Here is a 21913-nt window from a genome sequence, read left to right on the forward strand (position 1 = left end):
TGGGGGACCCCAAGCAGAGGCAGGTGTCTGTTATCTCTGAATTTCTGACTCGGGGCCCTTCAGCTTTAGGAACAGAATAGCCCACGGGCTCCAGCTGCAGCTGTGGCCAGTGAAGGCAGGAGGAGGCCAGCCCAGGCCACCTGCCCCTCCCACAGGCCAGGTCTGAGTTTGGAGCTGGCTTGGGGATGCCTGGAGCAGAGTTAAGGGTCGGGAGGGGAGAAAAAACAGCCTATTCAGGCCCAAGGCATGAAAAGCTGAGCGTTTAGACAACTCTCCTCAGTGCTTTCCCCAAGCGAGGCCTTAAGGGAGAAGCACAGGGCAACACCAGGCCAAAATTCTCCATTCTTGAGGCCAAAGTACCACATCCAGACCTTCAAGATGGGACCTCACAGGGGCAAATGCAACATCCTGAATTTCTGGTCAAAAAATTAACTGCTGGAGGCACATGAAAAGATCCTCAACATCGCTAATCATCAGGGAAATGCAAATCAAAGCCACAATGAGATATATCACCTCACACCGGTCAGAATGGCTATCATCAAAAAGAACACAAATAAAAAATGTTGGCGAGGATGTGGAGAAAAGGGAAACCCAGTACACTGTTGGTAGACATGTAAACTGGTGCAGCCACTGTGGAAAACAGTATGGAAGTTCCTCAAAAAACTAAAAATAGAACTAGCATATGACCCAGCAATTCCACTCCTGGGTATTAAAAAAAAAACAAAAACTAAACACTAATTCCAAAAGATACGTGCACCCCAATGTTCATAGCAGCATTATTTATAATTCCCAAGATATAGAAGAAACCTAAGCATCCATGAACAGATGAATGAATAAAGAAGATATATATACACACACAATGGAATACTCCTCAGCCACAAAAAAGAATGACATTTTGCCATTTGCAGCAACATGGATGGACTTGGAGGGCATTATGCTAAGTGAAATAAGTCAGACAGAGAAAGACAAATACTGTATGATATCACATATGTGGAATCTAAAATATACAACAAACTAATGAATAACTAAAAGGAAGCAGACTCACAGATATAGAGGACAAACTAGTGGTTACCAGTGGGGAGAGGGAAGGAGGGAGGGATAAAATAGGGGGAGGGGATTAAGAGGTACAAACTATTAGGTATAAAATAAGCTACAAGGATATATTGCACAACATGGGGAATGTAGCTGATATTTTATAATAACTATAAATGAAGTATAACCTTTAAAAATTGTGAATCACTATATTGTATACCTGTAACTCATAATACTGTGGAGCAACTATACTTCAATAAAAAAAATGAACTGCTGGAGTTGAAGACGGAGGAGACCAGGCAGCTCACGTGAAAAACGGGGCTGGAGAAAGACCCTAGAAGCCCCGGGCAAGTGTGCCGTGACCACAGGCATCCAGTGCCAGAGTGCGCCCAGCCACGAGTGGCCGGGAGGTTTGCTTCGGTCCCACTGTTCAGCCATGGCTTCAATGATGGGCTCAGTTTCAAGGACCATATTTTCAGAGGCTTTGACACCCTGGGTGGTCCAGAGTGGGATGAACAGGAGAGCGATGGGTCTGGAGACCATGAACTGGGATGAGGAGAGGAGACAGTGAGAGAAGCAGTGGGGCAGCTTGTTGTGAAACAAAGCCTGGGGCATGGCTGATGCTGTCAGATCTCTTTTGGGCTGACAGGGGCAGAGGATGGACCACGGGGGAGTGTAGTGGGTTGAACTGTGTCCCCTGCACCCCTGAAATTCATGTCCACCTGGAACCTCAGAATGTGACCACATTTGGAAATAGGGAGGTCTTTGCGATGTAATTAGTGAAGGCTCTCTAGATTAAACCATAGCCCTAAATCCTATAAGAAGAGGAGAGGACACACAGAGCCTCAGGGAGGAGGCCAAGTGAAGAGGGAGGCAGAGATGGGAGTGATGCTGTCACAAGCCAAGGAGCACCAGGAGCCACCAAAAGCTGGAGGGAGCAAGGAAGCATCCTCCTCTAGAGACAGCGTGGCCCTACCAACACCTTGATTTGGACTCCTGGCCTCCTGAACTGTGAGAATTCTGTCATTTTAAGCTACCGACTTTGTGGTCATTTGCTTCGGCTGCCCTAGGAAACTGATACAAGGAGAAAGGATGGGAGGAAGATTTTAGCGTAATAAGAAGTCTTTTCTGCCCTGCAAACAGGTTCATCTGTACCATTTTTCTAGGTTCCACATATATGTGTTAATATACGATATTTGTTTTTCTCTTTCTGACTTACTTCACTCTGTATGACAGTCTCTAGAAATAGAGACACAGATGTAGAGAACAAATGTACGGACACCAGGGGTGGGAAAGTGGCAGGGGAGGTGGTGGTGGTGGGATGAATCGGGAGATTGGGATTGACATGTATACACCAATATGTATAAAATAGATAACTAATAAGAACCTGCCGTATAAAAAAAATAAATTAAATTAAATTAAAAAAAAAGTCTTTTCTAACAGCTGGAATCACACATAAGAGCAGATTGTCCTGTAAGGTAATGAGCTCCCTGTTGCCGTAAGGGCTCAGGCCATTGTAGGGGTGGAGGAGCCCACTCTGGAAAGGGGAGGGCTTCTGGTGACCCACATAGGTTATTTAGATCAAGATCTGGTATTTCTGACCTGGGCTGATGCCTGGCCTGAGAAGAAGTGGGTGGGAGCTGGGCGGGGGAAGCTTGCCCCATACTTTGCATTCTCACCACGCCTGGGCTCCAACACGAGCAGCAGACACCACAGTCTGTCAGGAAGACCCTTGCCACCTTGCCTCACAGTTAGAAACTAGTAGAAATGCAGGCAATCGGAAGAGGGTTCTGGAGACAGTGTGCCTTTGGTGCCAGGCATTGGGGTTTGAGGCCTGCACCTCACGCAGCCTGGTCGCTGGCAGCCCCACAGGCCTGGGCGAAGGTCAGCCGGCCTTGCGCCCACGGTCTGCACGACTCAGACAGGCGCCATCTCCCCCACTGCCCCAAGCTGCACCCAGGGTCACCCACTGCAGCCTCTTACGATGGCCTCTCACAGCCAAGAGCGCATCTTCACTTTTAAAACCTTCCTCTGGAAAAGACGCACCAAGATCACATCTAACTGAGCTTGCTCTGGTAACTGCAGAGAGCGTGCAGCCCAAGCGGCCAGAGAGGCGGAGACCGTGCTGGCCCAGCCTGGGTGCCAGCCCCTCCACGCGCTCTGGGACCCTCTCACTGGCCAGTCACTCTGGGAAGCCCTGCACGGCCCTCGGGAAGATGAGGGCCGGCATGGAGGCAGCCAGGAGGGCTCATCAGGAGCCTGAAGGTCAGCGGGAAAGATGGCCCCAGAGCAGGGGGTTTGCACAACAAGTGCTTCTGACAGCGGCTGAGTCCGTGTGCCACCCCCCCGCCAAGAGCCCCGTAGGCAGCCCCAAGTCTGAGGGCCTCCACTGACCTTGACTGGGCCCTCGGCTTAGATGACTGGGTTCCATGCCGCGTGGTCTCTCATCCTCCAGGAGGCTGATCTGGGCTCGTTCTGATGGGAAGGCAGGGGAGCAAGAGTGTGAATGGAAGCACATGAGGCCTCAGGAAGCTTCAGCTCAGAAATGACATGAGTCACTTCCAGCCACATGCGACTGGCTGAAGCACGTCACAGGCCAGCCCGGGCTCAGGGGCGGGGAGATAGACGGTAAAGCCACGCTGCGAGGGTGCGGCTACTCATGGAGAGCCCAGCCACACATGGATGCTGAGAAAGCTTCCCAGGTGATGTTGGTAAGACATCCCTACTGCTACCCTACTGGGAACCCCGGGGATAAAGGCACAGGGATGGAGGAGGGGCAGTGCCTGGCAGAGGATGGCAGTGACAGTGTGAGGGCCGGGCTGAGGCCAGGCATGGTTGGGAAGAATATGAGGCAAGAAAGGTAGGGAACGGGCAGGGGGTGGGCTTGCCACGGGGAGCCTAGAATGGTCTCAGGTACGATGGCTCAAAGCATCACCAGGTCACACTGGCTCCACTGCCACTGGGACAGACCCTCTTCGCAGGTGGCTTATCCCAGCGGCAGAGGCCCAGGCAGCAGGAAGTGGGGCCTGGAGCCCAGGGAAAAGCACAACTGTCCTGAGCTGAAAGAGCTCAAGCTGCTTCCCTCCTAGGTACACCCTGGGACTCCTACCTTCCAGCAGTGGTTGTCAAGAGGGGCTGTGACTGCAGCCTCGGGAGTCTTGCCACCAGTCCAAGCGTGCAGGCCCTTTCCTGGCTCTTAGCCACGAATCACATACATTCCCGTCCTCCCTGTCTTCCTTCATCCCGGGCTTCTTTACCAATGCGAAGCGATGTAAGTCTTCGAGGTTGCTAATGCTAATACTTATGTGTGCCTCCTGGCTCTCACCTGAGCTCCCAGCTGCCTCACATTTCAGTTACATGGCCTGTGGGAGGGATTCCAGAGCCCTCTCCAAGTTCCCGTGCCTCTCTCTGCCTCTGGGCTCCCACCATCTCTCACTCTGCTCTTGGATCTACCTGAGCCCACCTCAGGGGCACTCAGAGCACAGAGCCCAGCCCGTCTGGCTCCATCCCCACCCCTTGCACTCAGGCACTTTGCAAGTTGGGAGGAGGGGGAGATCAATAGAGGCAGGGGATTGAATTCGTCTGCTTGGGCTCCCATAATGAAGCAACACAGACCATGTAACCCAAACAACAGAAATCTATTTTCTCGCAGTTCTGGAGGCTGGGAAGTCCAAGATCAAGGCCCAGCAGGGTTGGTTTCCAGTGAGGGCCCTCTTCCTGGCTTGCAGACTGTGCCTTCTCACTGTGGCCTCATACAGCAGGGAGAGAGAGGGATTTCTCCTATGTCTCCTCTTATAAGGACCTTCATCCCATTGGATCAGGGCCCCACCCATATGACCTCATTTAACCTAATTACCTCCCTCCAGACCCCACCTCCAAATACATTCGCATTAGGGATTGGGGCTTCAATATATGAATTGGGAGGGGGGATACAATTCAGTCCATAACAGGGATGTTGACGCAGAGAGGTCACGTTACAAATGGAGGGTTTTGACCATCTCGTGCTCCTCTCACTTCCTCTCCCAGAGCGATGGGCGCGCCTCCCTGACCCCATATCTACCTCAACACTTCCCCCTGATTCAGGCCTGTCGGTCTCTCATCTTCTAGTCAAGGAGCCACCAAGCAGTGTTTTGCAAACAAGTGGAGGACTTTCAGTGAATAACATCTTCCCCATCAGGTAGCCTAAATGAAATTTCTTAGTGTGTTTCCAGAGTCTTTGGAAGATCCTGATGCCCAGCCCCCCTGAGAGTCCGCTGCACCTGAATGCACTTGCAGGGTCCGAGCTTTCCTGAGTGGTTGTGGTTTTAATTAGCTACAGGCTACTATTACTTTAGCTTCATCATTATCCATTCAGTTGCTTGTTGGTTAACCCTACAATGTGTAGGGATACATAGTTGCAACAACAGGGTTTCCGGCATAAAACTTCCCACTGCCTAGGGCTGGAGGTGGGCATTCACGTTGGTGCAAACATGGAACATTTCTGTCCTGTTCCTACCTTGGAGGTACATGTTACTCACCACCCCTCCCCACATTGCTGTACAGAAAGAAACTCATTACTGGTAATGAACCCCTAGAATCTGTATTAGTTGAATAACTAGCAGTGCACCATCAAGGTAAGAATAATAGAACTACTGCATGATTTTCAAGTTCACAGAGAATTGTTTTATTATCTGTTTAAGCTTATATTCATTAATAGTAAATATGCAGTTCATACATGCTGCCAGCAGCCAGCTGTCTGCCACTTACTTACTTGAGAATTCTCTTTGCCTAGAAAATGGAAGCAGGTGGGTGAGTCTTGCGGGGAAATTCAGCTTGGAGAACACAGTCCACTGCCTGGGCACTCGGGCCACTGAGATTTCCAGACTTCCATCAGGACACGTGCACCCCCTTGCTTCCTTCCTGAGCCAGCCACCCATAAAAGTGTCCAGAGAGGCCCCAGGGGAATGAGCAGGGTCAGTGCTGTGGTTCCAACCCAGGCATCACTGAGTGATACCCAGCTGGGGCAGGGCTCTTGGGAGCGGGAGTCTCAGCTGAGTCTTGGGCACCTGGGTCCTGGGCAGGAGGGGCAGACAGTGAATGTGAGTCACCTGTGTCTAAGCCTGTCATGTGAGCAGCTCAAACCCGTTCCCCGAGGCAGTGAGGGTCAGAGATCGCACACGAGTGTGTGTGTGTGTGGGGTGTTATGTAAAACCCTTAGCCCGAGCCAGGAGAAGGCAGGAAGTTGAGGCACAGTTGGGTGCGCCTTTCTCCCACCTGGGTGCTTACGTCATCAGCTGGGATCTCTGCAAGTGGACGAGGTCTGGCCTAACGCCTTGTCTGGCAGCCTTTGCTTTTCATCTCTTTTAAATAAGCCACATCATGTCTTCTGGCTGCCACACACTGGCTCCTACAGTCCTTGAAGTTCCCAACACCCTGCCCGGGTAGGAAAGGCCACTCCGTGGCAGAATCTGAAGCTGTTCTCCTAGCGTCTGTTCTCTCCTCCTTGGTGTCCCATATCCCTCGGAAAGTGGTCCATTCATCAAAATCAGTGACCTGACTGTGCTCTTTCGCACCCTGTAAAATCTTCCATTTTCCTTTAAACATGTCAAAGCCAAAGCAAAACCTGGAAGCTAGAAATGGTGTCCTCGTTAACCTAGAATGACCAGTAAACACCCCACAGCTCTGGATTGATGCAGTTGTCCTGTTGCCAAGGTGGGAGTACTGCAGACCCCTCAATCTTCACAAATCCTCTCTAAAAAACATTCAATCTCATTTTAAATCTCTTAACCCCCAAAGGCAGTGATGGGGCCCGTGCATGACTGATAAAGGGTATTCCAAGAAACCCAGGTCAGCTGAGAGTCTCCTGCTGGCCCCGCCCCCTGAGGGTTAGGCTCCTGCTGCAGCCTCGTAGGGAAGGAGGAGGGAAGCTGCTGGCTGAGGAGATGCTGGAGCCTCTGCCTGCTCTGCCCGCCCTGGATCTGGAAGGTTTGTCTCATGGGAGACATCCTGAATATAGAGTCCTGAGAGACCACCCGGCTCCCAGCTCCCACTTCCAACTGGGACACCTGCCTGGCTTCTAATCCAGTGGCCACGGAGCAGCCCGAGCAGCCCTTTCACTGAGGCTTGCTGTACAGAGAGGGGTTGGACCACATCCTACCCTTTTCACCCCAAAGATGCCTTTTATTATTTCTTCTATGGACTCTGTGTTTTGAAAGATTTTGTCACCCAAAAACTTCAGGTATGAGTGTGGCCAGAGCCGTTCATCACAGACAGAGATGCTCTCTCCATGACGTTCCTTGACATTTGAAAATAGCCTGCAAATCCCATTACCTGCTTTGGGGCCCAGATAGGAAGCGGAGCTGTTGTGTGTCAGGATTACCTGGGGCGCCCCGAGGCCTGGGAGCGGGGCCGGGGAAGGCCTGAGAGGTCTCCGAGAGCCCTCCCACCGCGTCCCTCTGTGCACGTGACCCTCCTCCCACAAACTCCGCCCCCTCCCCACCCAGCAGCTCACATCCCACATCCCAGGCACCTCAGCACTCATCACCACCCACATCCACCCACCACACAAGGCTGAGTCCGCAGCAGGGGCTACATGAGGAGGTGCCCGGGCTGCTCGGTCCCACCATGTCTCGGTGGGACACCTGCGATTTGGGCCTGGCTCTCATCACTTCAGACACATAGCATCTTGCTGGGCAGCTGCTGCCACAGCCCCTGGCTCCCCAGGAGCTGCACAGAAGCTGGGGAAGCGGAAGCCCTGGAGATACAAGTGAGGGGCAAGGGCCTCAGAAGTTATGCCCTGGTTTCGAGGGTCACGTCTGAGCCTCTGCTTCAGGCACAGAGCAGCACGTGAACAAAAACACACGTGAGCAGTCCCAGGAATTTTCACGGAGGTCTGGGGAGGCAATCCTCGGACAAAGACTCAGATTCCTGCTGGTACCATGGGGGGACGGCTCAGAGCCATTTAATTTAGGCGCAGATGTTCCTGTGTCCCTGTGGCCAGGGAGGGTTGGGGACATTCGGTTACGCAGACCCAGAGGACGCCTTGTGCTCGTCCTGTCGGGAGGGCCCGGGACAGGTCCCGTCCGAGGCTGCAAGCCTCTCCTGCCCCTCAGTGCCACCCAGTAGTAGGAAGGCACTAATGCATCCTCGGGCAAGCAGCCTTATGATTCAGTTTGCGCCTTCTCCCCTCTCCGTGTAACTCAGTGGGTAAATAGACACTTGAGGAAAATCAGTCTGTCTTCCCGGCTAATCTCAGGGCTCGGAGCCGTGGACTCAACCCAGGCGCACTCTCTGTCGCTCCCTGCTGGCAGCCCGCTGGGAAGGGGCTCTTTCGTGGTCACCGAGAGTCTGCCACAAGGACATCGATAGGAAAATAAAATGCTTCAGGGACACATCGTCATTAAAGCCTGTCCTAGTAAACTCAAACCAGACTGCCCACAAATCCTTGCTAATAGGAACATGACGGGCCCCAGGGATGGGGGCCCCGTGCCCAGAGGACTGGGGGTGGCAGCCACACTTGGAGGCCTGGGTTCATTTTGGATGAGCTAGAATGAAGGGCCAAGACACATGTCATCTGAGGAGGAGTCCAAGAGAAGTGGAGACATTTAGACTAGAGAAGGCTCACAGGGCTGTGGGGATACCTTCAGTTCCTAAGGGGCCGTTACGTGGCAGAAGGAGCAGACTTTAAATAGTTCCCAGGGGGCAACTAAGGAGCAGGTGTCAGTTAATACGAAGACTCTTCTAGCACTTGTGTGTTTCCACGGTGGAATTCATCTGCCTTGAGACATAGGGAACCCGTCCGTCCCAGGGAGCGTGTCCTCTGAGGCTGCAGGTGGGGATCCCTCCCCTGGGGGAGAGTTGGGCAGAAGAAATAGTGCAGATAGTCCATGATTCTGCAAATTTGGGCTTCAGGAAAGTATCTGGTCCATCATTTTCCCATTTACTGCTGATGGGAGCCTATCGAATGATGATTTAGCTATTGAGGGTGTTACCTATCACTATCCAGATTCGCTTAATCAAGCTATAAGGAGGTTTGGCCACATCTCCTAGGGATACTTCTCCAAATGGCATTCATGTTATCCCACTCCATTCTCATCCTTGTTCTTGCCAAGGCACAGTCACTGCCCAGTTCTTGAGTGAGGGACACAGGCTGCTGTGTAACCAAGATGGTGCCTTGATGCCTGGGTTTCCCTTGGGCCCTGGGTTCTTTGACCCCTGCCCAGTGTCCAGGAGCCCTTGTGCAAAACTCACGATTAACTCTGGGTCTCTCTTCACATGCTTTCTCTCCTCTAGGCCACTTTCCTCTCTCTCCATCCACCTTGATCCACTCCAGACTTTAAGTCCATCTCAAGCAGCCATCTTCACTTCAAGGTCTGATGGCATCTCAACTTAGCCCTCTTCGGTCCACTGCCACCCGACTTGGTCTTCCTCAGTGAGTGAAACCACCATCAGTCTGGTTACTGAAGCCAGAAGTCATTCTTGACCCCCTGTCCCCTTTTCTTCACACTTCACATCTACTCATCATTTGATCCCATCAATTCTATCTCCAAAACAGATTTCATATCCACCTACTTCTCTCCATCTTCTCTGCCACCATCTTACTCGTCCTCTAACCAATCTCCCACCTCTTGCTCCACTTGAGTCATTTGTTACAGAGAAGGCACAGAGATCCTTTAATCAGATGCCATTCCCCAGCTGAAAACTTGTTGATGGTTTTCTGCTGTGTTGAGAATAAACAGGTTCCTTCCCGTGGCCCCTGAAGTCCTGCAGCACCTGGCCCCTGCCTCTCCCTCACCCCTGTTGTTCTGGCCTTTGGACCAAGTCCTAGAACCCAACAGGCTCTTTCCCCTTTCCTTCTGCCTAAAGCATTCTTCCCTTTAGCCTTCCAGCATCCTCAGAATTGCTCTCAGATAAGGTTTCTATTCTGTTATTCTCTATTACATTACTCTTTCCTTTATTGCTCTAATCACAATACATAACTATTCTACTATTTGTATAGGTCTCAGTCATCTTTCCCTCCCTCCTCCAAGACTGCAAGCTCCTTAAGGGTAATGACCTTGACAGTCTTTTACATCATTTTCTGTCCAGTGCCTGTCACAGTGCCCGGCACATAGTAGATGGTCAATAAATACTTCTTGGATGAAGGATTGAGTCTCTCAATCCAATTCTACTGAGTTCTTTGTGCAACTCCTGGTCCTTCATGTTGGTGCTGCAGAGTGTGGTGCTGGTCACCCTGGAGGATAAAGGAGACGTGGGCAGTGGTCAGACTGCTCTTCCCCTCCAGGCAAGCAGAGTGTACTGAGGGCAAGACATCCCTGCTGAGATTGAATATGGGGGTGGGGGACCCAACAATGGTTCATGTTCAGGGACTGTATTAAAAAAACAGTCAGCTGAAAGTTGCTATAAAATTCAAGGGGCTGAACGACTAAGTTCTCTACTGATGGGAGGAAAGATGTCAAGCTACAACCAGGTAACTGCTTCTGGAGGGAAAACAACTCTTGTAAAAAATTACCCATTTCAATGGGCTTTGGGATCTTTTCCATTAGCAGCCCTTTCTATCAAAGTTCCAAAACAGCAATGAGGATCCTGTGTAAGAACTCCCTCGCTCCTCCGGGGACCAGCCGCAGGCAGCAGACTCAGAGATGGGCGGTGGCTGGCCGGTGGCACCACCCTTAGCTGCGGGGCTTCATTCCAGAGCAGATGTTTGCCTCATCCTGTACCCCAGAAGGGGTCCGAGCCTTCAGAAACAGTCTGTGCTCCCTGAAGCAGGGAGCTGTCCATATGACGAGGAAAATCATCACTCCACCTCGCATTATCTTAAAGTGGTAAGTGATGGCAAATGCTAGAGATACTGGAGAAGGGCGAGGTGGAGAAATGGTTCAGCAGCTGACTTCTGAACTCCATATTTTCAGCTGCACAGCTACACATACTACCTGATGAAGAAATATGGGAAATCAAAACATTTATAGTGATTCTTAACCCCCACTGCCCTGCGATGGGAATTACAGCACTTGGCTCCTGGTAAGCATCAATCTGTCATGTTTGCACAGACAGGGCGGCTTGCGTGAATTCCTGAGGAGGCAAAGGAGCCCCTTTTCTTTCTTCTGTCAAAAACATATTCAAAGGCTTCTAAAGACTGTTCCTGACAATGACCTGTTAGAGCATTTAGAACTTATTTTTATTATGCAAAGTCCTGCAGAATGCAGCTCTCCCTGGGTGTGGTTGGGTCTTACTCAAATCTATTAGCATGCAAAATAATCCTACTCTGTTCCAAAATCTCAAGGCCCAAACTTCACAAAATTACCTCGACTTTTGCTGGAAGACAGAGTGTTCATGAACCACTTGGCCTTTTGGAACTCTGAGATTGAACTTTACAGCAGTCTCAGGCCTGAACTACAAATGCCTGGAGACACACTTGAGCCTGCTGCCTACGTTCAAATCTTGGTTCTGCTACTTCTTAGCTGTGTGACCTTGGACAAATTTCTCAACCTCTCTGTGCCTTAATTTATTCCTCTTTAGAGATAAAAGAACCAATTTCAGGCTGTTATAAGGATTAAAAGAATACATGTAAAGGGCTCAGGATGGTGTCTGGCATGGGGCAAGTGCTCTGTAGATGTTGCTGCTATTATTACATTATGACCCTGAAGAGGGGCTTTAGTTAAGAGACAGTGATTGCTTCCACTAATACAGCTCAAAGTCCAGCTAACAAGGCGATGCTGATCTCTAGTAAACTCAGTGTGAACCAGTGCCTGGACCAGGAAATACTGGCTGCCACCTCCACACAAGAGCTTCCCCCTCAGGGGCCAGGGAGGGTGTCAGCTGCTCATCTTCCACCTGCCTTGCCCCTGGTCAGACTGGAAATGCTGACTCCTGGGACGGTACAGTTGCCCCGGGGATGGAGACAGCTTTCTGTGCTGATGAGAAGAGTCTCTCCTAAACAACAGGGTGATGTCAGGATCTTGTCTGCAGACCCGGCCGTGGGTGAGAGGGTCAAAGCTGTCTCAGTCCCCGGAGGGCAGGGAGATTTATGTAACCTCTGTATCAATGCCAAGGATATGTCTGGTCTGGAGATGCTGCAGAGTCCACTTAGGAGAAGTTCATACTGGGGGGAGGGGTCCGCACTGCATCTGTGGGTCTGTCCTCTGTGCCAGGCCAGGAACCACTGCATGTTTTGCGGAGAAGGTCCTCTGAGGTCTTCACCCTGAGTCCCTCAAAGATGTCTGGGGTGGCACCAGGCAACCAGGAGGGGAAGGCTCTAAGAGAGCCAGTGGTGACACTGCCATGGCCCTATTAATCTTCCCAGTGTTCCACTGTCCCTTGTGTGTTGCTGCTTGAAGTGAGGCCACTGGGGCAGTGATGGGAATCCCCATGGCTCCGGCTGAGGGCTGCTCCGGATAATTTAGGGAACAGAGAGAGAACAGAGAGAGCTGATTATACCAGCAACTGAGGAAGGCAGCCACAAAAAAGCAAGACAGACACTGCATATGGTCTTCCTTTGAAGAACAAAAGCAAAGAAAATTGGCTCACCAATGAGAATGAAGTGAGAACCATGTACCGAGCAGAAATCACAAGCCTAAGCCTGCTCACTCAGGAAAGTACAGGATCCTGAAGAATAAAACTGAACTATGTGAGACCTCTGAATAGTGAAAATTTTTACTTTAAAATGCTTTGTAAAGTGATGTTAGCACTTGTAGAGAAGAAACAAATGCACAGCCCAGGGAGACGTCTTGTCTTCAGGCTGCCTGTGCTTGCCCTGGAAGCCTCTGCCGAGCCCTGAGTCCACAGCCAGGAGACAGAAAGGGTGGCTCCCGTCCCAGCCTGTAGGTCCTCTTGTCTGTTACAAGTCAAGTGTGGCTTTCTTTTAGGCTCCCAGAGGCCATGGTTGGAATTTAAGACCTAAATTTCAGCCTTCTGCATCCACACAATCTCAGATCCAGCTGGGCAATGCTAGATTTATCTCACTGGGTCTAGGTTCCAACCTCAGGAATATCTCCCTTGCCACCCCCTCGCTCAAGCCCCGGTGACCACCCAAGGGCATCAGTCTGTTTCAGGAAGAACCCATTTACGCTCTGTGCTCTTCACTTTACTGTCATTTGGTAGGAGATTGGCAACCACAGACAAAGCTGCCCCAGGTCAAAACAATGCAGAGCTCACAAGGGTCTGGATCACCTTGGGTGTCAGGAGGAGACAGATGGTACTCACTCAAATGGGGTAGTTGAGAATCTAACAAAGAGGCTACTTGTAAAGGTACGAGAGAGTTTAGGGAAACCCATGAAGGAAGACACAGTCCCCAGGGCAATAGCCCTGGTCTTTGCCCGAAGGGGCGGGGAACACAGCTGTGAGGGAGCGCTGCCGGCAGGAGCTGAGGCCTATAGAAAGAGAATGCAGTGACTTCCCAGTGGCCCAGCACTAGGGGAATCAAGGCCTAGACCTCTCCCCTCCCTGAGTGCCTGTTGGTGTCCCCCACTGACAGAATCCCAGCGAACCCAGAGGCCAAGGGAGCCTGTTGATTCACTCCTGAAAGATCACTTCTCTGAGTGGAGAGGGCAGAGCAGGGCAGAGTGGTTCTGGAGGGGCAGATGGAAAATCTCCAGCCCAGGGTCATTTCCCAGAGGCCACAGCTTCTTGGTCTCCAGCCAAGTGCAGCCATTATGGAACACAACTTCCCTGGCCAATTTCAAAGCTCTGCTTACTGCTGGGAATGCATGTTTGAACAAAGCCTTTATTCTCTATTCCAACAGCAGGGCTGGAATTTAAAAAGCTTCATTTTCAAGACTGGCTGCTTTCAATTTTTCTAACCTGGAACTTACATTTTGGAGTCAAATAGAATTATTTAAACAAAGCATTTCAGTGATAAGCACAAAGTGTTTTGAATTTTTTCTCCTTTCCCCTCCCTACGCCGCATTAACATTCCTACTCAAAATGTCAGGACTATTCTGTGGCCACCTCTTACAACCGGCCTCTCTCAGCTTCCATTTCCCCAGGTCTTTGTTTCTTCAGCCTGTGTCCTCACCCAGGTGTGCTGTTGTCCAGGCCACGAGAGGCCAGTCCTAATGCAGACTGGCCGAGGACAGGGACCTCTCTAACTACCCCAGGAGCACTTTCGTCCTCTGACTCCTGCTTCCGGGTTTGGCAGAACCGGGTGTTGTTATCCAACCAGTCTTCCTTATTAATTATACTTTGTTATCTTTTTGCTCCCCTGACCCCAACCCATTTTCCTGTCTTCTGCGATTTAAGTCCGTCTCTGACATCCTCTTGTTCTCCTCAGCTGAACTTCTCCCCAGCCCCCGGCTGGCATTTATCTTTTATCATATTCCTACTGCCTTGACCTGTCTGTTATTCAAGTCAGAGTGTTGACTGGCATTTGCATTCCTTGGAAATAACACCTGCTCTGCACTGTCCTGGGCAGACTGTGTCCCTGTGTGTCATAACGAAGCCCAGCCCTCCATGCCGTGGTGCACAGGAGGTGTCAGAGTGATTATCAGTGCCTTGGAGTGGGCCTGTCAGTCACTGAAAACACATCTGAAACAGAAGAGTAACTATTTTCACAGCCATGAAAGTAAATGGAGAAAGCAAGGCCACAGATCCCCAGATAGTAAAGAGGTACACAGTTGGAAAACAAAGCTCAGATATGGCCTGGCCCAAGTGTGTTCCATACAAATAAATAACAAATAGAAATAATACGAAAATTCTCTTTAGAAAGAGTGAGCTAAGTCCCGGTCAAAATGGTTCTATGTAAATCAAGTGAAGTGAGCTAAGTCCCGGTCAAAATGATTCTATGTAAATCAAGTGAAGGTCTGGACAGAGGACAGCTAATAGAACGCATTTTCTGGTAGATGGACAGTTGGCCTGGCCTGGTGCTGGGGTGGGAAAAGGTACAGATGTACTAAAAGGTTATAAAATGACTTCACCTTTCACTTAGTGCTTAGTTCTGGACCTCTGCTCAAGTTTACTGAGCAGAATCACTAATTTAAGACTGAAGAGAATGGTACAGATGAACCAGTTTGCAAGGCAGAAATAGACACAGATGTAGAGAACAAACCTATGGACACCAAGGGGGAAAAGTGGGGGCGGAATGAACTGGGAGATTGGGATTGACATATACACACTAATATAAGAGATAACTTATGTAAAAGAGATAACTAATGAGAACCTGCTGTATAGCACAGGGAACTCCACTTCATTATACAGAAGAAACTAACACAACATTGTAAAACAACTATACCCCAATTAAAAAAAAAAAGACTGAAATATGGATAGAAATTTGGATACTATTCAATTTAACAAGAGTTCTCCAATACATGATACAGAAGAAGGTATCACCATGAAAGTAAGAGCATTTTTGAACACAGGGACTATCCCATTTTCGGGCCCAGGGGAAGGACAGAATCCAAGCCACTGTCTCGGTTGGCTTTTCTGCTGGGAGACCAGTCACCTCACCTCTGCCTCTGGAAGCACCTCTGGGAAAGGTAAATCTCCACTCAGCTGAGACTGGCTTCTCTGCGGGTGAAAAGAATACGCTCCTCAAAGATGGCTCACTAATCCCGGAGAGATGGTTTACGGGCTCCTGGCAGGACTGGAAGTAATAGGAAGGAGAAAGACCTTGAAGAAGCTTCAACTCCAGTTTTAAAGTAAAGCTGGCAGATTCCCCCGGGGAAGCACATTGAAGGCACTGAGAAAATACTGGCCAAACTACTCAGCCAGGGGCAACATACATCAGTGTTACCTCTGACCCATTTGGAGGCTCGACGGTGTCTTCCAAATTTATCACTAGAAGCACGTCTACTACCTTCAGCCATTGAGGGGATTTATATGCAACTAGTACCTGCTCAGCTGGCCAGGTGTGGGGCATTTTGGAGGCCTAAGTGACAATCCCACGAGGAGCTGGAATGAAACTAGGTTACTACTTTATAAAGCAAAAGCAGATGCAAATTGCTTCCTCAGAGTTTGTCTGTGAGGCCAAGGGAAGCATCTCTTCACCCAGTGTGACCTAGAATGACAAAACTATTTGTCCAGCTGCAAAGGAGAGACCTATAATACTAAGAGGAATGATGTACCTTCCCCTGTGTCCAGCCTCATGACCATCCCCAAAGATGTGTGCCTACCTTTGCAGCAGCAGGCCAAGCTCAAAATTTGCTTTTTAGGGCTTACAGGACCTGATTATAGTCACCTCTTGTTCACGTAAAAATTAACGTGCATGGGTAACATCTGGTTTTTTATTGATTCAATCGATACATTGGGAATTTAGCAGCATGTTAATGGCAAACAGTTACAAAATCTATTCTTCTACATTTAAAATAAACTGTCTTAAACAATCTACAGCAACCTAAAATCACAAGAACACACGTGAATGGCTGAAGCACTTCTGCTGTTACGCTTATAAACAAGTTTATTAGTAATTTCCTAACAAATCTTCTAGTGCAAAGTGCACATAATCATTTGGAACCTCCATTACCATATCTGGCTCTCAGTTTCCCCTATAAATAATTGTGCCTAAATGTAAGAATTTGAAGTACAACTGGGCAAGTGTGCCCACAGCCTTGCTTTGAGGGCATCCACTCCTCTGAACAACTCTTGAAAACACCTTGAGTTGATTTCAGCTGCACAAGCCATCAAGCCTGTTGCTGGCTGTCGTTTAACCCCACTTTGGAGTTGACTGCTTCAATTTTAAAACAGGTGCAAACACTTGGCAGGGCTCAGAGCAGCTGAAACGCTAAAAGCTCGGCATACTATTGTCCTTTTCCCCTCCTAAACCCTCATTGCACTAGAAAGAGCAGCTCTGTTTCTGTACTGTTCAGCGTTGTTAGAGTTTCTTTTTGGTTCTAGGCAGGGCAATGGATTTAGCAGTGCCTTTGCTTGCTGTTCCTTGGCTTGAAGTCGCGGGGGGTTTCTCTATTTCTCCCTTGAGTTCAACTGAAGGGAGCCTGCTAGATATGTGACTTGAGTAACTCATGTCCAAGTCGTCCATGTTTTCCTTCTTACTGGGCACAGAAGTCTTTTCATAAGCAGTGGACTAGAAATTTAAAAAAAAAAGGCTTGGATTAATTTTGCAGACACAAAGCAATCCACATCAATTCAAAGAAGCAAGGGGCTACAAAGTTGTCTAGGATGTACAAGTTGGAGCTCTCTTCCCATGTGAGATATAAACTAATCACATTGTGAAACTGTTATTGAATGCCAAAGAAAGCTCCTTTAGCACCTTCAAGAAAACTGAATTGTTTAGTGTCTGGGGTAGAGCAAACTACAGGCACAACTTCAAATCCACTGCCCTGAAAACTGAAAGTAAATACCTGGTACCATTCACACAGGCAAGTCCATCTGGACATAGTTGTAATCATTCATCTTTACGGATTTCTAGATGAGCTTTGACATTTGTATGGATTCCCTGACAAGCACATCATGATTATTCTTTCTAACCTGGGTATAAAGTTACTGCATGTGGCCCACTCCTCACATGCTCACCATTCTCTACATTGATTCCAGGGACTCGCTTCTAACCCCAGTCACACCACTTGGGCAGGTCTGAAGACCTTTTGTAGTCTTGATGCCTCACTGTTAAATGAGGAAAATGGTATTTGCACATTTACTACATGGGCTTATTATGAGAATGAACTAAGGTGGTGGCCACGAAAGTACTCTGTGAGCTTTAAAGCACGAAACAAGTAGAAGGAATTTTAACAGGCAATTGTGTTTTCTCAGGTCACTGCACCCCACAGTAGAGGAAACGGTCTCTAATTCTGCTGTTGTGAGGGAAGCAGAGTCCATTTTGACCTTAGACCCATTTTAAAAATGCTCACTTCCCATTAAATGAAGCTGGGCATAGAGTTCTAAAACAGCAGAGAACGTCTCAGGAGACCTGCACAAGCAGGATGGGGGATGAGACACGGAGCTATAGATGCAGCGAGTTCTCATTTACACAGAATGAGCTGGGAAAGGGCTCGTAAGTTTAATACTCTGGTTAACTGAAAGCATACACATGAGTTAATAATCAGGTTAACAATTTTCAAAGAATGTGAAAAGATTACATGTAACACAAAACAAACAAACCTGGTGTGTGTGTGTGTTGTTGTTTTTTGATCACTCTTGTGATACAAGTGACCATGTTTTATACACAGTAGCAGTACATATTTGTCCAATGAATAAATGAACTCCCAGGGCTGCAGCAAAATCTCAGATCATTTATGGATTTTTGGTACCTATATTTCTAGAAAAGAGATGTTTGCTTACTGCAGACAGTCCTTAAATATGTGCCTCTTCAGACTATCATTCTTGTATGACTTTATAACAGTATATGCTAATTCTTGAGCTGGTAATTTTGCACATTGAAAAATTAATTTGTGTAAATTTGGAAATGTAAAAAGGTCCTTTTCTGTATAGATTCATTTTCTCAGGAAAATTTCTGGGTTGATTCTCTGTGTATTCTTTCAAGAAACAGAAAACAAAATGCGTTAGCCTTCAGTAATACAGGTTGTGTCTTCCCCTTGAAAACTCCTTACGTTTAGCAACAGGGTGAGAGTACAACACCCCTGATGTTCCAGTGTCTGGCTAAAGACAAGCTGCTTTGTTTAGTACAGAACTGGTCCCTAGCTTGGACATTTCAATTCATAAAAATTTAAGTCACTTGACAAACAAATCCTTTTAAAAGGTGAATCTGAGTTTAACCTTCTCTCTTTTGACATTTCCACCTCTTGAGTTATCATCTGAGTAGTTGAGGAAATGCTTTTCGTCATGTCCACTACAACAAATAATCTATAGAATAGGAATAGAGACTCAGTCATTTTCTTTTTAACGTGTTCATATTCATATCTGGTTTAACATTTCCATTCTTCTTCACTGTTCCATTTGCTAATTAATGTACTTGAGTCGTTAAAGTAGACTCAGAAGTTGACGTCATTGGGAAGAAATACTCAGAAAGTCTCTATGGGTAGGATTAGTGATATAGATATTGTCTTCTTTTTTTCAAAAACGCTAAAGGCTCTGATTTCTTCCTGGATAAGATATCTTAAGATAATTTGCAGAATCTTCTGGCAAAGTGGAAGGAAAAAGGAAACTAAACTAAACTGTTTGGTTGCTTCAGTGTAGGAACATGATATTTCTCAGTTTCATTCTAGAGCAAGATGAGAAAATGATATTACTCAGCCACATTTATCTATTTTATTTACTTATATGTAATTTTTAAGTGAATCAGTTTTTAAATAGGTAGTACATCCCCATGATTTAATATTCACAGTGTTCAAAATCTCCTCCTTGCCCCCTAGTTAACTCAGCTCTGCCTCCCATCCAGGACAACGAATACTACCAGTTTACAGTGCACATTTCCGAAGAGATTTTATGTAACTTCAAGCAAATATTAGGTGGAACCAAATGGAAGTGGTCATCATTTTTGCAGGTCAAAACAGCCTAATAATGGCAATTTTATATGGTTCAATCTAATCCATATATTGACACACTTTCCTCTCACTTTTTTACACAAATGGTAGCCCACTGTAAACACTCTTTTACACCTTGATTTTTTTAAACTAACAATTATCTTGAACATCATTCCACGTCAATACATAAAAGAGTTCTCATTCTTCTTTCAGCTATGCAGTGTTCTCTTGTTTGAATGTACCATAATTTATGCAGCCAGTTCCTTGATAATGGACATTCAGGTTGTTTCCAATCTTAACTAGTAAAAATAATGCTGCTGTGAATAACCTTGTACTTGTGTCATCGTGTACATGTGTAAATATATCTACAGGATATATATTTTAGAAGTAGAACTTCTGAGTTAAAAGTTGTATGGATTTGTGATTTTGAAAGACATCACCGTGTTGCCTTCTACTGCAGTTGTACCAACTTATACTCTTACCAGCAACATTATGAGTACCTATTTTCTTATTTCTTTTTCAGTTTGGTATTTAATACATATTAAAACTAATATAGTCAACCATTTTTTTGGTTATCATGAATCTATTTTTTTTTAATTGAAGTATAGTTAATTTACAATGTGTTACTTTCATGTGTACAGCAAAGTGATTCAGTTATATATTCTTTTTCAGATTCTTTTCCATTATAGGTTATTACAAGATATGAGTATGGTTCCTTGTGCTATGTAGTAGGTCCTTGTTGTTTACCTATTTTATACATAGTAGCATGTATATGTTAATCCAAAACTCCTAATTTGTCTCTCCCCCTGCTCCGAGTATCCCCTTTGGTAACCCTAAGTTTGTTTTCTATGTCTGTGAGTCTATTTCTGCTTTGTAAATAAGTTCATTTGTATCATTTTTTTAGATTCCACATATAAGTGATATTACATATTTACCTTTCTCTGTCTGACTTACTTCACTTAATATGATAATCTCTAGGTCCATCCATGTTGCTGCAAATGGCATTATTTCATTCTTTTTTTTTTTTTTTTTTTTTTTTTTTCATTTTTTTTTTTTCATTCTTTTTTTACGGCTGAGTAATATTCCATCGTGTGTGTGTGTGTGTGTGTGTGTGTGTGTGTGTGTGTGTGTACCACATCTTCTTTATCCATTCATCTGCTGATGGACATTTAGGTTGCTTCCACGTCTTGGCTATTTTAAATAGTGCTGCTGTGAACATAGGGGTGCATGCATCTCTTCGAATTATGGTTTTCTCTGGATATATGCCCAGCAGTGGGATTGCTGGATCATATGATAGCTCTATTTTTAGTTTTTTAAGGAATCTCCATACTGTTCTCCATAATGGCTGCACCAATTTACATTCCTACAAACAGTGTGGGAGGGCTCCTTTTTATCCACACCCTCTCCAGCATTTATTATTTGTACACTTTTTAATGATGGCCATTATGACTGGTATGAGGCGATATCTCATTGTGGTTTTGATTTGCATTTCTCTAATAATTATTAGTGATACTGAGTATCTTTTCCTGTGTCTTTGGCCATCTATATGTCTTCTTTGGAGAAATGTCTATTTAGGTCTTCTGCCCATTTTTTTTTTTTTTTAGTAAATTTATTTATTTATTTATGTATTTTTGGCTGTGTTGGGTCTTCGTTTCTGTGTGAGGGCTTTCTCTAGTTGTGGTGAGTGGGGGCCACTCTTCATTGCGGTGCGTGGGCCTCTCACTGTCGCAGCCTCTCTTACTGCAGAGCACAAGCTCCAGACGCGCAGGCTCAGTAGTTGTGGCTCACGGGCCCAGTTGCTCCGCGCCATGTGGGATCTTCCCAGACCAGGGCTCGAACCCGTGTCGCCTGCACTGGCAGGCAGATTCTCAACCACTGCACCACCAGGGAAGCCCCTGCCCATTTTTTGATTGGGTTCTTTGGGGTTTTTTTTTGTATTAAGCTGTATGAGCTGTTTGTATATTTTGGAAATTAATCCCTTGTTGGTAGTATTGTTTGCAAATATTTTTAGTCAACCATATTTTAATTGAGCTTCAAAATCAGCCTAAAACTGGCTGCATGGAAACAAATCACAATGTTCTTTCCTTAACTCCCTGGTAACATCAATGCTAGTCTATTTACCTATATGCAAATATTTATTGCAAATGCTTAAAAGCTTCTGTGTATATGTGTGTACCTTGTAAAATATTATGTGTGTATGTACTTTACCATTTCTCTTTGCTAATTTGCAGTTTCGTTAAGTTTAGGATGCCATTATTTAGGAATCAGAATCCTAAGAGCTCTCCTAAAGACTGAGTCTCCCTTCTTAAATGTCCCCTCACTAAAACTGTTCTCTGATGCTAATAAAACATGGATGCAGGCTGGCCCACACGGTGCCCTTCAGGCCGAGTTACAGCTTTCTTCACCAAGAGCAAGCCTCTCATCTCCTTGGAATATAAACAGCCAAGGCAAATTCCAACTTCTAGGCTTTTCTCTAGGATTTTTAAAAGGATTTCCTCTGTAGGTTATAGGTTACCTAAATTTTAAGTTTCTAT

At 46.9% G+C, this 21913-nt stretch overlaps 1 protein-coding gene across 4 annotated transcripts in view; it reads right to left on the reverse strand.

Annotated features, from left to right (window-relative positions):
* Window positions 1-16212: 16212 nt before the first annotated feature.
* The window catches only part of STK33 (serine/threonine kinase 33), an 80802-nt gene continuing 75101 nt past the window's right edge, over window positions 16213-21913 (reverse strand). For all 4 annotated transcript variants that reach the window (XM_059931066.1, XM_059931067.1, XM_059931065.1 and 1 more), the window contains one exon: window positions 16213-17023. In XM_059931066.1, the coding sequence (XP_059787049.1) occupies window positions 16814-17023 (210 nt within the window). In that variant the 3' untranslated portion in view covers window positions 16213-16813. The remainder of the gene's footprint in view (window positions 17024-21913) is intronic.

This window comes from Balaenoptera ricei, chromosome 8, assembly GCF_028023285.1.
Source record: "Balaenoptera ricei isolate mBalRic1 chromosome 8, mBalRic1.hap2, whole genome shotgun sequence".
Taxonomy (NCBI): Eukaryota; Metazoa; Chordata; class Mammalia; order Artiodactyla; family Balaenopteridae; genus Balaenoptera; species Balaenoptera ricei.